General features: G+C 37.5%; 1 protein-coding gene across 3 annotated transcripts in view; it reads right to left on the bottom strand.

The window, feature by feature from the left end:
* Window positions 1–16,865, bottom strand: part of hdac8 (histone deacetylase 8) — a 28,390-nt gene extending 11,525 nt beyond the window's left edge. The window contains exons 1-10 of one of the 3 annotated variants that reach the window (XR_010915649.1): window positions 16,631–16,865; window positions 16,439–16,491; window positions 15,001–15,131; window positions 14,148–14,289; window positions 13,735–13,847; window positions 13,474–13,551; window positions 13,276–13,384; window positions 12,339–12,511; window positions 11,257–11,351; window positions 5,323–5,407 (exon numbers count right to left, since the gene is read on the bottom strand). Coding sequence is in view for 2 of the 3 variants with exons in the window: in XM_067522706.1 (XP_067378807.1) it covers window positions 6,734–6,751; window positions 11,257–11,351; window positions 12,339–12,511; window positions 13,276–13,384; window positions 13,474–13,551; window positions 13,735–13,847; window positions 14,148–14,289; window positions 15,001–15,131; window positions 16,439–16,491; window positions 16,631–16,744 (1,026 nt within the window). In the remaining variant the exon portion in view is untranslated. Of the gene's footprint in view, window positions 1–5,322; window positions 5,408–6,584; window positions 6,752–11,256; window positions 11,352–12,338; window positions 12,512–13,275; window positions 13,385–13,473; window positions 13,552–13,734; window positions 13,848–14,147; window positions 14,290–15,000; window positions 15,132–16,438; window positions 16,492–16,630 lie in introns of those variants that run through there. The other 2 variants (XM_067522706.1, XM_067522705.1) reach the window with 2 other exon arrangements.
* Between the last annotated feature and the right edge of the window lie 621 nt (window positions 16,866–17,486).

The following is a 17,486-nucleotide window of genomic DNA, read 5'->3' as shown; positions in this document are numbered from 1 at the left end:
TAAAAGTAGAAACATCACAAGATTCCTTTCCGAATACTTGGCTATACACACACCTTTGCATAAAACCTGTCTTCCCTACTCCATCAACCAATTCCATTTTATTCTTGGTAGTTGATCATGTAGATTTTTGCCCTTATTTTGAGCAAAAATATATTTAAAGTAGTATTGAGAAAGGTAATACTAATGTGAAGAAACACTGCATGGTTAGCAATAAGGTAGAAACTGTTAAGTGGAGACCATTAAACATTTAACAAATTCATGATGATAGCATGCGAGTGTAATGTCCACATTGTTACATGTTAGCATTCTAAAAACAGAAATGTCTTACTGTATTTTTGTAATAAAACACACTGGCTATACCATAGGTCTAAGGACAGAGCTAGATGAAAAGGACAATGACTACCACAGAAAAACATGATGGCCTACAACAAATTGTGATCCAATCCATCCGATTGTTTTTCAAGATCCAAGAGATTACCTAATTAAATAGGTTTTTATCCACTGAGGACTATTGTATGTGTACAAATGTTATGGCAATCCATCAAATTGTTTGTTGAGATTCAGTCTGGACCAAAGTAATAGACTGGCCAACACACTGACATTGCCAAGCCACCAGTGAAGCTAAAGAAAAAATCTCAGATCAGGGCTTTCAGATGGACATATGCTCCTGATATTTATCCATCTAGGAGTTGCACTGACACAAACAAATGTTTTACAGTCTGTTCTGGTTTATGTAAAGAAAGAAAATGTAACACAGATCACAGAAGATGAACCACAAATCAATGAAACTTCCACAGTGACAGCCTGGGCCTCAGCAGCATGAACAAAAACAGTCAAAGAAGATTTCAGCGAATACCAAAGGTTCCTGGCATTTCAAGCAGAGCTGGACCAATTCTATGAAAACAAAACCACCTAAGATAAAAAAAAAAAAAAAAAAAAAAAAAAAAAAACAGAGAGTGAGTTCAACCAGAAGTTAAAACCAGAACACAGCAGTTGAAAAAATGAATTTCCAGGGAATTTACCGGGCCGTGGCTCAGTGCCATGAGGGAAAAACAAACTCAGAGGCCAGATTTGACCACAAATACGTCACTCGGTTCACAGCTTCTTTTGTTAAAGCCTTGGACTGTAGATTCAGCAGAAAGCACAGAGCAAGTCAAGGTAACTGAGGCCTGAAACAATAGATCTATATTACCCCATGCATACTACAAAAAGCTTGCCTTAAAAACAAGTCAGTCAGTCAGTTTAAAATCACCTGTTCTGAAATCCAACTAAGTACCCAAGTATAAAAAACAGCAGCTGGAAAAAAAAATCCAAAATGAGTTCCAACTTCAAGTCTTTACTGAGCTTTTAACTTTTTTAAGTCAGTCTCTCAGCAGATAGATATTGCCACCTCTTAACTAACACAAAAGTTACAACCATCTATGATAAATAAAGCTGATACACAAACAAGTTTAGGTTAGGGTTTTATTTGTCACATTTGTGCTTGCAATCTTGCAGTGGTAAGAATATTATGGAACACTATTATATACCTAAAGGGTAAGAGATTTGTAAAAATCTAAGGCTCCATAAATTGGAAGGGCAGGACTTTTAACTTATGACCAATCAGCATGTTTGTAACTGCTACTGCCAATGCTATTGGCTATGTTGATCTGTCAGTCATGTGACAGCTGCAGGGACTACTCGTTTGGAGGCACAGATATTCCATTAAATAAAAAATGACCACTTCAACATCTGACAAATAATGTTTTTAAACATGGAACACATGTCATTGAAAGTAAACACACTCAGCAACTCAGCAATATTAACATGACAATAATATTAGCTCGCTATTGCTATATGCTACATGCTACCGATACTTTGGTTAAAGATCCAGTAGCCGGAATTAGCTTTACCTGTTATTACTGCCTTTTGGCATTTTTCTCCGACAAAAACATCAAGGTTTTACAAGCATGTGTCACTTAACTTTGCTGTGTTTGACTGATGTCTTTTATCCCACCTCTATTTGGACCCATGCACAGGTTTATTCCAGTAGTTTACTCATTCGAGAAAAAACGTCCCAACTAGCTCCGTTAAGTCCTCTGTTTGCTTAGCATTCAGTTACATCATATCCATGGATAACTAAACATGTTCAGCTCCACCCTCTTTATTAAAAAAGTATTAGTTTCACACTGTGTTTCTTAAGATACGTGACTATTTTTTTAAGTTGGCAATCTGATTCAGTAAAAATCCCATAATGATTTCTACGCTGATGCCACAGTCATTTTAAAGACAGGGATATCTTGTTTTGGATTGAAACTCTTCAATGGATTAGAAGCATGTCATTAAACAAGACTTCAGAAGGTCTGCTGGCATCACACACACAGACACACACAGGCTTGAGCAGATGTACACACACACACAATCACACAGCTGAGCTGATCCAACATGCAGTATACTTTTGTTTACTTGAAATACAAAGACTACTCTGTTTAATAGCTCCGTGTGTATGTGTGTTTGAGTCAGAGAATGGGAAAGCATGCATGTGTGTGGTAAATACAGATGGAGGAAAATAGTGTGTGTGTTTGCAAGTGTGTACACGTGTGTTTTTGTGTGGCCATTTAATTGTGTGAATACATGCATACAATGCATGTGTGTATGTTTCCAATTAACTCCGAAGAGTTTCTGTCTTACCTCTGGTCTCAACAGAGCTAAACATAAGAGTACTTGCACACATACACATGCACAGCCGGAATGTGTTCCCATGAACCCAGTGCTCCTGCTGTCCAGAAACACACAACCAATCACGCACACACACAGACACACACACAGACACACACACACACACACACACACACACACACACACACACACACACACACACACACACACACACACACACACACACACACACACACACACACACACACACACAGTCTCCTGCTGTCTGCGTGTTTGGCTTGGGTGAGCATGGGGAGAAGAGAAAGGAAGTGAGAAGACAAGAGGTGCAGTCACTCCTAAAAAACCTTCTAATATTCTTATAATATTTCTACTTTTAGAGTTTTGTAATTTTCCTAACACCTTTTAGAGTCGAGTCAGCTGTGGAGGGAGAAAAGAATTGTGATGCTGTAAAATCTGCAAGAGATATTGAATATAATAAAACAAAAAACAGACTGTAATACATGATGTGTGACGCAGCACATCTACGTCACCTATACAAGGTCAAGAGACAGAAAATACCCGCTGTCTGGCTCCAGTGTCTCTGGTAGAGGCGTGCAGGGAGACAAACAGTGGAAGGTCTCCGATTATTTACCATAGTCCTTAACATGGACCCCCTGCCCATCACTCACTATGAGAAATACTGGCCTTGGTGTAGAGAACACTGTGTGCCTAGATGCCTTTATTAAGTCAGCTTTCACAGCCTATATTTAAAAAAGAAGAGTAGAAGTAAATATTTGTCAGTATTGCACTGATGTGTCATTTTCTTAACGGCGGAAATAATAGCAATACTAGTTAGAGCAGTATTAATGGAGGACTAAGACTAGTTATACTTGGCCAATAGTAGAAAGAGCAGTGGTTACTGCAACAGGATGCATAGCTGTATACAATCTGATATTGTATGCATTAGCTGGTAGGTAGGTATTAGCTGTATTAAATACTACAGTAGGCTAATTGTGGCATAAATACTACCTATTGTTGGGGTAGTTGTCATTTTAGTTTTACAAGTTTTATTTATAATAGGAAAGGACAAAAAAATTAAAAATTATAATACGAGTAACTATAGTAGTAATATATTAATAGCAGCATGGATGAAAGTTGCATTAATAGTAGAAACAGTAACAAATAATTCTATTAAAAAGTAAGTATATTATTATAAACCTATAACTATAGCAATTGTTTTAGCACCAGTGGTATACTATAAGTAGGTAGAAGTAATTAGTAACAAAAAAATGTTTTTATGTTTGCACCCCTCTGTGTACAGTAATCTGTGTGTGTGTGTGTAAATGTTTGTTTTTACAATGGTCAGTGGGATTTCCAGCTATGAAGGATGTTGAGCTGCACAGTGGAGGGGAAAATGTCTCAGAAAACAAACCATGTGCTGTCAAGCTGCAATTTGGTAAATGTTTTCAACAAGGAAAGAAAAATGACCTGTTGCCTGAATCACAATCTGGACTTGATCTACTTTCCCTGCCTCTTTATCAATCCATCCTTTCTAGGTTCATCTGTCATTTTCCTTTTAAGGAATGGCATCACAGTCAATACTGGGAATGAGGAGAGGAAACACTGGGGATTAGATTCAATGAACAAATGTACATGTAGTTTTGCACCATGGAGGAGTTATTTTCAGAATTAGACAAATACCCATTGTGTACAATGTGTTTCTGTGTGTGCATTATCTTTCATCTTCCGTTGATAAAACGGAGTATATATGTAGGAAACAGAAGGTGGTGTCTGTATGTTTGATAAGGTATACGTTTTGCTTGTGATTTATACTTTGAAAATCTTGTAAAAACACTAAAACAATAAAGCAACTTTACTACGTGAAGCCAAAAGCATTTGTTGATTAAGATTTTGTTGTAGTGAGTGTAAACCACAAAGCTTGCAATTCAAGACGTTAGCAACACTTTACTCTTTCAAGTTGGAAAGCAGAACTCTTCCGCAACTTCCGACGCACTAAAAAAACGTCCTTTCTGCACTTTCTTACACTTGCGTCTCATGAAATGTAAACACCTTTCTCATAGTTCACTTGTCTTGTACCTCAGTCGCTTTGGATAAAAGCGTCTGCTAAATGACTAAATGCAAATGAAAGCTTCTCCTCTGCATAATGAATGTATTAATCATAGATTTTGTTGAATGTGTAAGTAGTTATATATGAGTGGAAGTAAATCCGTTTTATGTGACCTTAGAACTGAAAGGAATTATTAGAAAATATAGGGCAAACTGATTTATAAAAATGTATAATTTAACAGGAAAATACTATGGACATGAAGCAATTTTAGTCCTGTTTTTAAGGATTAAGCCTGTCCATGAACTTGAAACACAAAGAGACTTTAAAAGCAGAACTGCAACACAGAAATGCCTCCCTAAAAGGAAACAGAAGAGGAAACAAACACCTTCAGCTCATTGTTGCTCATCCTAACACTCACCAACCACTTTCCCTTCTGTGATAATTTGTCAAAATGACCTACAGCAGCAGACTTTTACATAACACATTTATCGGAAATGAACAAAAGAAAATATGAATTAAGACTTCTTCTTCTTCCCAGAATGTTCTCTTTGTGTCCATTTTGTAAACAAGAATTTCCCTGGGACTTGACACACACACACACACACACACACACACACCTCTAGTGACGTTTCCGGTGATTGAGCCTGTTACTCTGGGAGGTGACACATCCCTGACGGCAGCGAAGGGCAGGACAGGATGGGGCTGCAGACAGGAAAAGAGGAAGTAGGAAGTAAAGAGGCGGGACGCTTCCCTGCTGCCAATCTGGGATCAGAGATGTCCTCCCTTCCTGTGCGGCTCTAAGATAGACACCCATTCGTATATATTTCTTATGCTAGTTATGAGAGGAATTCAATCATGCTACTGGGCAATGTGGATATGATTTGGTTGTGGCTGCTGAGATTTGGTGCATTTTCCCAGTTAAGTTAAAATACATAACAGGCAAAATGCTGATGCAAGCCTCTCAAATGCTGTCTAGATTTTTTTTAGATTCAAACAGTGAATCAAGTCTGTTAATGGGGCTAGTGATAGGCAAAAGGACAAAAGATAATTCTAGCCCTTTAATACCATAAAGAGTAATCACTTAACTGACTAAAATCTTGCGTAATGTAAGGTGGTAATGGTGATATTAAACTGCCATTGAGGATGTGCTTTATGGGTGAACAGTGTAGACAGGAAAGAAAAAAGCGACAGAGGGGACGGTACAGTATGTGACAAAGGATATGAGCTGGACTCTCCCCAGCAACATTGTGAGTACACAGTACATGTGTTTGCCTGCTGAGGCAGCAGGGAAGCCACACTGTGGATTGTTTTTACTCAATCTATAGTGTGGTAGGGGGGCATGTTTGCTGCTGGGAAATACCCCAAAATGAACTGGATAAGAGCTGGGGCTTGGGTGGTGTAGGTGGAATTCTTAAGACAGACGAAAGGCACCAACTCTTCACCAATTACTTAACGGTCTATCATCTATACTGGTTTAGGATATGTTGTCGAAAAAACAAACACATACCTAATGTAACTATTGCCACAGTGGTTGAATTTTAAAAAGAAGAAATATGGGCTTGTCCTCTAAACATGGAGCACAGGTGTGCACTTCCTTGCTGGCAGTCAGCATGTCAACATGCAAATATTTAGAATGCAGGCTATGTTGACCAATGAGCTAAGTCCCACATTGCAATGCACCCTGTTTTAGAAAATAGTCATCACACATAATTGTAATTTTCATACACAGCATTTTTACATCAAAATTTTTGTGATTATGTTTAAAACATCTCATTAACACGGGTACTTTGCTTAGCATTTGGACTGATTAAACAGATGCACACCGCTTCAGTGTGATTTGCTTTTGACAGCCAACCTGGGAACATATAAAAACAGGACCTGAGAATATCACTTTTAATATATTTCATATGTATAACAAGGTTTACAGAAACAAGGCATTATCTTCACTGCTTCTATAGCTTACAGTATGCTTGTGACATCACAATGTCACTGTATTTGACTTGTCCTTCTCTTTCATTATGTTGCACATTAGCCTTTGTAAGTAATCTGTAATGAGAGTTAAAGAATAAATAAATAACAGTTTATTATTAAGTAACAAAATTTAACTGATCACTAAATAATCATCACAGAGTCAGTCTGTGTTTTTGTCATTATGGTTCTAACATTAGTACAGTAAAACATAAGTTAGATGGCTGTTATTAACACTTACATGAGCACAGCATCAGCTGAAGAGGAAACCAGGAGACACTCAGCCAAAAAATATTAACATTTCTCAGGATGAGGAAGAGAGTAGAGGTAGAAGTAAGGAGAGAGGTGAGAGTTGCCTGATGTGATCAGGTATACAGGCTATTAGTGAAACACCAGCTGCAGATGAACCACCAAACAGAAGCAAACACAGAGCATCTGGCTTGGACCCGTTGTGATTAAAGAAGCCCAAATATAGTCCATGGTTGTATCAGACCACCCAAGGTAGCCGAAGTTCCAATTTCTTAACCGTGATTTAAAACTAATTGTTAAAGAATATACTAAGCAAAAACAAATGTTCACTTTCAATATGCAAAAACAAAGTTGAGAACAGGATGCAAGGAGAGCACTTGGAGCCCGTAGGATAATATCAATAAATGGGTCTGATGTGGGTGAATTTTCATAAAATAATGCCTTGGTGAATATCATCCTCTTGCCACGGTGCCTAAAACATTTTCTTGGGGAAACACTGCATTTGAGGGACTCACTTGTAAAACTCTCTTTGCATCTGGACATCAAATTTTACATATGTGGACGATTTTAATCAAAAACATATGGTAAGTTAATGTGAACATCTACTGTGAGCTAATCACAGACACCAAAGAGCCTTTCACCTCTGCAGTTATTTTTAGCAGATTCTATTTTCTTGCCCTCCGATTCACACACAAATTGGCTCCTTTGCTACCAGACAATGGGGGTTTAATTGTAATCAGCTAACCACAAACTGACAATATAAGTCAACGGGAAGGGTTATTGACTTTTGACCTGGCAGCTTAATGCCTGGATTGAACTACAAAGGCATTTTTAGTTGTGTTTTCATAAGATATTGCAGCATAATAAGTGTGAAATAAGCAGGGCCATTGTGAGGGTTATCTGCAGTGTAATATTTTGTCTGATAATCAGTGAGTATTACAGCACTATTGTTGATGTGACTGGCCAACTCTGACTAATGTTTGTGTTTTTTAGACTACTATTTTTTGCCATTTTGCAAAATACATGCTGGAAACTCTACACTCCCTCTCTTGGATACTGAGAAAATAAAGTTAATTTCATTACAAATAAATACTTTGAACAAAGTATTTTAAACAAAATGAAATAAAACAAACATGATTGATTTCAGTGAGATTTGAGCAGATAAAACAAAAATAAAACTGTTGGAAATGGTCGTTGTTAGATGTCCAAAACTTGGTAAAGCACCATTTGTTATTTTAGTTTGACAGACATTTGTCAGCTAGGGACATATTGAAAATTAAGAATACAATAATAAAGAAAAGAATGTATTAGACTTTTACTATTCTTCTTTTTTCTTAATAAATTAAAGCATTTTACCCAGTGCCACTATGTAGCTGATGATTCAACAGTTGTTTCTTCCATTTTAGTATTAATTTATCATACAACCAAAATATAAAAGCATTATAAAACAGGCCAGTACATTATCTGACTGTAATGAATGTGTGTATTCATGTAATTTTGTCTACAGTAGAGCGCACACACACACACACACACACACACAGAGAGGGGTACAAAGGTAGTTTTTGTTCCCTATGTCGCTGGAACTTCAGCTTTGCTTGGTCATCATGGATAAATGCCCCTCTTATCAAGTACAATGGGCAAAGACAGAGCCACAAACCCACACACACGCACAGACACACACACACACACACATCTGAGTAAACGTACAATGCTGTGGTAGTAGAAACTATATTATCTACAACATTTTAAAAAGGCCAACAACTATTTTAGTTCAACGGTTGTTGTTTTTTGCATTATAGATGTTAGGGTGTCTGTGTGTCCTACTCTTCATCAGCTATGGCAGCTGGCTGCACTGATAGTTGCAGTGTTTTCAATGAGTGCTTCTTAATGAGGTCAAAGGCTATTTAGGGCCATTGGACGCAGACGAAGAGAAACAAAAGGTACCTTCATCACGATCAGAGCACAGACACACAGGAGGCACACACAAGACACTCACACACTCAAAGCTATTCATTACATCTGACCATGACAAGGTCCAAAATCAGTGTCTGGAGAAAGAGACTGCCTGTGTGTCTGTAGGCACATGAGAGTACAGGAGCAAAAAAGACAGATGCTTCGATTGATTCAATTTATCAGTTATCATTATGAGAAAAATAAGTGTAAGGGATCACATTTCCTTTCTCTTACAAAAATAAACTACTGGGAAAATGTTCTTCTTGGTTAATTAAATCCAAAACGTGTTCAGTAGGTGCATTTATTTACATCCACTGTGACCCAATTACAGTGAATAAGTGCAGTTAAAGTGTTTACATAGTTCACAGTAACCTGATTTTCGTAATAACCAGAGGTCTATGTGTTGTGTTTGACAATCCTACTAATGGTGGCCTGCAGTCTGAGTAGACTCAAAAAACAAGAGAAAGAAAGTGGCTGATGCATGTTATTGAGTGAATCTCGGTAATGCACTAGTATAATTAAGCACCGTGGCCTGTGGTTTTTGGATTTTTTTCTGTCTACATGAACAGTTTTATTTATTAAGATTTTACGCTGTTCCACAATACCTAGTGCCATATATCAACAAAAGAAAAAGATCACTACCAAGCCTAATATGCTTTTACACATTATAAACATTGTAGCTTTGCACCGCAACTGTGCAAAAATGACAACAAACTGACTATGACCGAAAGTAATTGCTTATCGGATCGGATCACTTTCAAAACAAAGTTGACTGTTTGTACTGTACTGTACCTCGAACATGCACAAACAGGACACTGGAGGTGTTGCTAACTTTATTTATTGTCCTACATTGAATTTAAACAGAGGCTACACAAGGTGTGAGCATTTTCACTGCATTGGTGTGTTTGTGTCAAACTGTAATTATACCAACCATATAAAAGAAAGATAGATAGATACTTTATTCATCCCAACAGGAAAGTCACAAGGAGTTGGGAGGTGAGGTTTCTGTGCCACTTTGTTGAGTTGTTTTCCCCCTATGGTGACTGTTGGTGTTTTCAAACCAATAGTTTAAATCTGAGCAGGTAAAGTTGAGTTGGAGCTAAAAGATGTTGAACAGCAGTTACTTTTTCTTAAATTACTGCTAGGGAGAAAAAAAAAGATACATAGTCCATACAACCACTGAACTGATTTTGGCAGAAGGACCAAGGGACCAACAGCTGTTGCTGGGTTGGAGCAACACATAGTCCCATTTCTAGGGGGTGCATGTTAAGTTACAGTACAAGGGTGTGCACAGGGGCCGTGATTACACAGAACCTACAGAAGACCAATGGCATAGATATGACGCACAAGAATTAATCAAGCTTATTAGTGGCTAAAACTACAGCTTCTATATAGATACTGTGTTACTTTCTAAATGTGAAGCTTGGGCACAATTCCATATGAGGTGTGTAATTGGCTATTATTATATCACTGATGTAACATAACTAATCTTCTGGGTTGTAATTCCACGGAACTGCTGGTGCTGGGATTTGAGTGTCGGCTGAGGAAGCAAAAGGTTTTTACATCGCTCAATCTTTAAATATCAAATGAATAGAATCAAATTGATATATCGCCCACCACAACCACTGCCGCACTTAGGTTTTCTAGTGCATACAGAGCATTTACCACAAAACAACTACCTTGAAAATTGATGTAAGTAAAACAAAAAAAACATAAAACACAAAAGATTGTTTGATCTAATAAAGTGTACATTTGAAAATGTAATCTGGCACATTTTCTAAACAGAAAAACCCATTCATTCAAAGATACTGCTATTATTTCAACATGAGTGAAGTACCAGATTACTTAATTTACACCTAATTTAATAAAACTTAAAGAGACTCTGTATGTACTTTACCAGCAAATATATATTCTTTGAGCCTAACAAAATATATGCATTTTACATTTAATGTCCTCCAAACCATTTGGTTTTACTGTTTAGAGGACTTGGCACCAGTGATGGAGGGCAATAAATCACTAACTTAAAGAAATATGTAAACATTTGGGATAACACTATATATATTTGCCTTTTCTGAGGTTCGTTTTCTCCCAATTCAGCTTGTATCTATCATACATCTTATGCTAAATAAGGTGGAGAGAAAGAGGAGCCTGTTTTAGACAGAGAGCAACTGTCAACACTACTACCCTTCTCTTTACACATATCTCACCTGGAGACAAACCCCTTTATTGAGAAGCAGGCCGCCATCTTTGATTAGACAGAGTGACTCAGCAGACAGAAAACACAAGGGTGTGTGTTTGTGTTTAAATGTGTATGTGTGTCAAAAAGAATGAGCGTGTTTGTGGGAATATGTAATGTGTTAAAAATGTGTGTGTTGTAATACCTCGTGGTCTGGTATCTCAGAGGAAAGAGTCTTTCCAAGCAGTACCGATGTCAGGTAGGTCCAACAACGAGCTGTATTAGCCAGGTTATAACCTCCTAATAAGAGGGAGAGACCCGCAAACACAGAGGAAAAGTTGTGTGAGGTCTGTTTACATGTGGTTATATGCAGCATACATGTCTGACATTCATGCTTTTTGAAATCTAAACTTTTAAAGTTCATTTAACCACAACTAACTACCCACAAACCTCACAGGAATTGTTATTTCAGGGGATTAGTGGTTAGTATAGTAACTGGAACTGCTTTAGTAAATATTCTGAGTGAGAAAGGTAAATAAAGAGCAGCGCTGTAAATCAAAATTAAGATATAATCTGAAAAAGAAAAAATATAAGGAAAAAGAAGTTTACAAAAATATTAAGAGAAAAATATAATAATAATAATAATAATAATAATAATAATAATAATAATAATAATAATAATAATAATAATTCTTCAGCACTTTGTGTGGATGTAATCAAAATTTGATGTACCACAACAGACTGGAAGCTATGAAGACAAAATATTAAGTCAGAAACTCTCTCTTGCACACAAAAGACTAATAGAAAGAGACAGAAGGAAGGATGAAGAGGATGGACTTCAATTCAGAAGAACCAAGAAAGAGAGGAAGATATAAGGGAGAGAAAGTATGTAGGACAGGGAGGGAGCGAAGGGGGGAAGGAAGAGAGGTGGGATTGTAGTTGAGTAAAATGGCTTCATTGTGTCGTATAATTAGTAGCTATCATCTGGCCAAGGGCTGAAGGGTCTGGAAACAGAGTACGGTGTGGGTGTGCGCATGTGTGTGTGTGTGTACTGTATGTGTGTGTGTTTAATTGTGCACAAGTGAGTGAATCACTGAGAGTCAAACAGACGTAAACAGTGTTTGCATTATCAACATCTCAGGAGTATTTTGATACGAAATATATGATTTTAGTGCATATTTGAGGGACACTTCAACACACACATATGCACCAACACATACACATACATCTATGCAACCACACACAAACAACATCAGCCAGAATAATAACCACACATATGCAGTATACCTCCTCCCAGCAGCAGTGTAGGTAGCTGCCACTGCAGGACGTGCTGCAGACATTTGCCCACCCCTACTGGGGTCATGTTAAAGGAGCACATAGGGTCCCCTGCCATGGTGTCGGCACCCAGCTGCATCACCACAGCCTCCGGGTTGAACTGTGCCCGCACCTCCTGCATGACACTGCCAAATATGACAAGACCTGTTGTTATCCAGTGATGATGAGGGTGAGACAATATGTTTAACTCAGAATAACGATATTCACGTAGTTTTTAACAATGATAAAAATTTAAAGTGATCAAACACTAGTCTGCAGTCAATTCAAATGAAACGTTAGATAGTTCAATCAATCAGAAGTGATGGAACACTGCTGTGGGCATTTCCACCAGTCACAAGAAATGGAAAACTTGTCTATAGTCAAATTTCACCTTTCAAAAGTGAGAAAACGCTGGTCTACACGTAGTTTCACCAGAATATTTTATAAACTGAAGAGTCTTGGGTTGTGTACAAATCACGCTCTACACATCCTGTACACTAAGTAGTTCACTTCCATAGTGAGCAATCAACTGACATTTTAAACACTTACTAACCATTGTCACATTGCGTAATCATGAAACAGCTGCCTGATGCTTAATATTGCATCATGGGATCATTTGAGTGAATAGATTTACACACTCAACATTCGGATACTACAACAAAAAGGCTAACCCACTATATGGTGAACTAAATTGTGAGTAGGAGATGACTTTTGACACAGCCTTGTTCACCCAAGTTAGCCGTACATTTTCGGGCACTTTCTTTTGAATCATAAATATTACTTAAAGGGGCACTACACCCCCAGGGTAAAAAGGCGAGGGAAAACAAAGTTTTTCCTCAGGGATTCTTTGAAGTTGGCTGTATGCTATCCAGTGGATTGCTAATAGTTTATTCTGTGCAAGTGTACAAACCTGGTAAAAATCTGGTAGTATCTGTCATCCTTGATGCCATCCTCTAGTGGGACATTTACGGCATACCAACGCCCTTTACCCAACCCTGTGTCACATAGGTCACCTGTACCTGGATATACAAATACTTATCTTACACTGTCTCACAATACAGGCTTCCAATTTAAAATGTATCATATTAAACATCTTGCAAGCACTGACCTGGGAAGAATCCAGGAGAGAACTTGTGTAGAGAGACAGTCATGACTTTGGATGTAAAACTAAAGGCATCTTCTACACCTACAGAGAGAATGGGAGAAAAAAAAAAAAAAAACTAAATGTATCTAATTCTTCTACTTTTCCTTTCAGCTGTTCCTAAGTGTGTGATAATGTTTGGTTTTAACATTACAGATGTTCAGAAATTAAAATGTACTGAACTAAATTGCAGTATCATATAATTTTAAATGTGCTGGTTGTGCGTACCATCGCCGTGATGCAGGTCCACGTCCACATAGAGGACTCGCTTGTATTTCTCCCTTAGTCTGAGGATTCCCAACACAGCATCATTCACATAACAGAAACCTGATGCCTCATCCCTGAAGATGAAAGAGAGGGAAACTACAATGCAATGCTTTACATTTTTGACCTCTAAATACAGCACCCCCACCAGGACATAATATAATCAAATATTTTCTTTTTGATAAATGGAAAACCCCATTATACAAAATAAATACACAAAAAAATTAGACTGTAACATCACATTGCATTTTATCTTTCTACCTGCTCCCCAACATTTTAAAAGGACAATATTACAGTCATCAGTCAGAAATGCCTGTATTTGTGTACCAATGTGTACTGTGGATACAATATAGAAATGTTGGAACTGGTTGTCTTACTTCTTAGCGTGGTGCCACCCCCCTGCCCAGTTAAGGGCCACGTCACACTTCTGATCCAGCAGACACTGGGCTGCTGTCAGTGTAGCACCTCCTACTGCTGCTGCATAGTCAAATATTCCCTCCACTACTGGACAATCATAACCTGGAGGGAGAGAAACACAATTAGGGGGGAAGATGAAGTATATCAAATTGTACAATTACGTACCACTGCCCATTTTGTCTTACTACAGCTTAAAATGCTGCTGTAAAACAGCCAAAATGCATTTTGTATTTTTTTTTAATTTACAATAGTGTAAAAAGTACTAAAACATACAACAAAGTATACAGTACTATTTAATAATTAAGTGTAATTTAAAACCTTCACTTTGCCAATTCCAGTGTTCTACTGCCCTCTGCTGCCAATAGACAGACAGACATGCATACATACATACATATATACATACATGTATATATCCCAAAGTATACTTCTGTGTTGCACTTTGGTTGTGATGGTTCTAAGCTCATCCCTCTGCAACTTGGTATTTGGTTGTTTTCTACCTTTGCAGCATTTTCTTAATAAATGTATTGCATTTGCTGTCAAACTGCTGAAGATGGTCACTTAATTTCTTTGTGTCTTCTTTTATTGCAGTGCATTAATTTATCTGGCCACTCTTGTTGTGCCTTTAGAGTCTACAATGAACACCTGATATATGTAGACAAAATATATGTCTAAAGTGACGGTACCCAACACTATTTTGAGACACTAAATTCTAAATGCCTGCTTCTCAAATGATAAAAAAAGTATAAAATTGGTGCTCTAGTGGATTATTTACATAAACAGTATTAGTAGCATAATATCTCAGTTTAATCTCACCTAGGCCATAGTCGACTGACTGGGGGTCTTCGTTGTCTCCATCCTGGCTAATTTTATGAAGATGCTCCAGGTAAGAATCTGTGTGAAACTTTGCCATTTCTTCTATGGTGGCTACATGAGGTTTTACAATGCTAAAAAAAAGAAAAGAAAAAAAATAGTAACTTGGGTACACCTTAGCAAATAAAAGAAATGTATTTGACTAAATTGTCATGAAGTAATGGATAAAGCCACATGTACGGATGGCTTCTGCTTTATAGCATAAAGGTATCTTTCCAAAGGTGAAGTACAGTGGCAGAAGCATCATGGATTAGGGCTGCATTGCTGCCTCTAGGCCTTGACGGCCGTCTTTATAAAGGGGTCAGCTAGTTTGTAAATTTCAAAGTATCATACAGGTTAATGTTAATTAGGGTAGGTTCCCCTAGCCTAAGCTCAGGGGAGCTTGGTGATGTTTTAATTTTGTCAGTATAAAACAGTTTAGCATTAGAATCTATTAAAACTAGGGCACCATAAGAAATTAAGTTATACAAAAAAATATGTAAGCAGATTTTATATATGCCATGGACAGGTCCAAATCTCAACGGATTATATGTAGGTGATAACATTTCTATTTGTTTCATTAGCAGTCTAAAGCCCAAATTGTCACACTTGAGAAGCAGGAAACAGCTGACACACTTCAATGTACTTGACCTGTCAACCAATTGTTGCACAGTTAACTATAACAGTTTTAGACATAGGCTGGCCCAAAATATTGTCTTGAATCTAAACCCTGTAAATTTAGACTATAAATGCTCATGCAGTCAATAAGAGTAGAACAAAAAGAGTGCAATAAAAACATCAACTATAACGAAGTCACAAAAAATGTTAAATGAGTGGCTTCATGAAGGGTATTTTACAAAACACCTCCATTTAATGAGTCAAACTAATTATATTAAGCCATCTTAGAGCTTTCACGATGTAGCCATTTCGGCTTTTATTAACATAATACTGGATGATCTCTCATCTAACAATAAATTCCTTTTTCTGTTATTTTTTTTTTATCTACTACTACTACTACTACTACAGTTCAGAGCTTGCATGCACTGGTAACTTCAGTACAAGGTTTCAACTAAACAGTCTACATGCTTAACATTACACATACTTAATTACTTTTCAGCTCCATCATCTCAGTCAGTTGTTTTCCTGATTGTGCCTTCACATTTCAGACTTAAACCTGAACACTTCCATTTTCTATTTAAAGTCTGCTTGATGCAAGGGAACTGACTGAAAATAAAAGTGATTCGCCTATGAAGCTAATTCCTGCTAAACCTGCTTTACAGTTAATCAGAAACACACCGGTGTGTTCAGCATGTTAAGATATTCCTCTCGGTTAATTGTTCCTAACATTTGATTAGATCTCAATACTATTTGTCTCAGAAAACCCCAAACAACGACAACTCACCTCATGTGTTTGAGAAGTCCATAGGCTTCTATTAGTGAGTGAACCATACTCGCCTAGAAGAGAAAAAGAGAAACCACTCGTTATAACTGCATGTTCCACTGACGACTAAAAATACAGAGCAAAGCGACGGAAAACACAGTTAGATGGTGTTAGCGTTAGCTTCAATTACGTTGCTCATTCAGTCCAACCCACCCGGTTTGGTACTTTGCATAATGTGTCGCAAGTCTCGATGTACTCCGGGCTGTAAACATAGGCGACTCTCCGTTGACTGCATCTGTCCTCATCACTGTCTCCTCTGCAACTCATTTAAGGCGGATAAAAGATAAATAATTTCGCAAAGACTGAAGCTAAAAGAAATCCAAAGGGGGAAGAGATATGAGCAGCGTCTTGCTCCCTCAACTCTGGTGTTACATCGTCAACATACCCCCCGGTACATTCGGTTAATTCACTGCTGTCTTCACCACTCGGTATGAGGGAAAACAAAACTGATAACATGGAAAATGAATAAAAATGTGTATAGTCTATTTTAATTTCAGAAGTACATTTGCACGACTTCAGTGAGAGCAAAGATGGGGCCCTGCTTCATAACAGCCACCAACATCTAATTTAAAGTTCCGCTACGCGAACGGACATGTTAGAAGTTGTACGCACGCGGAGGTAGACGCATTCTGGGATTGCTTGTAGTTTTTTCTTGTTTTTTTTTTTTGTTTTGTTTTTTTTTACATTGGATGCATCAAGTAAAACTATTTTAATTGTTGAGGAGAAACAACGAGCAAACAAAACAAAGCTACAGAATCAAAATTTTTGTATTTTTGAGGGCAAAAAGATGGATCTATAAACACAATATATGCCGCATCTTATACTTTAGCATATGAAATTGTCTATGAAAGATGAAAGATGACTACACATCTTTTAAGCTTGGAAGTAAACTTGGAAGTAAACCGTTACGCAGTATTTAGAAATTGGATAATAACAATAAAAATGAAATACTTGTGTTGCTGCTTCTGCTGTTGCTACTTCGTTGGTGGCATTGCTGCCATCTTCTTAC

The sequence above is a fragment of the Channa argus genome, chromosome 12 (genome assembly GCF_033026475.1).
Source record: "Channa argus isolate prfri chromosome 12, Channa argus male v1.0, whole genome shotgun sequence".
NCBI classification, from domain to species: Eukaryota; Metazoa; Chordata; class Actinopteri; order Anabantiformes; family Channidae; genus Channa; species Channa argus.
The sequence above is the reverse complement of the archived record's forward strand: the minus strand, read 5'-3'. Positions and strand labels throughout refer to the sequence as shown.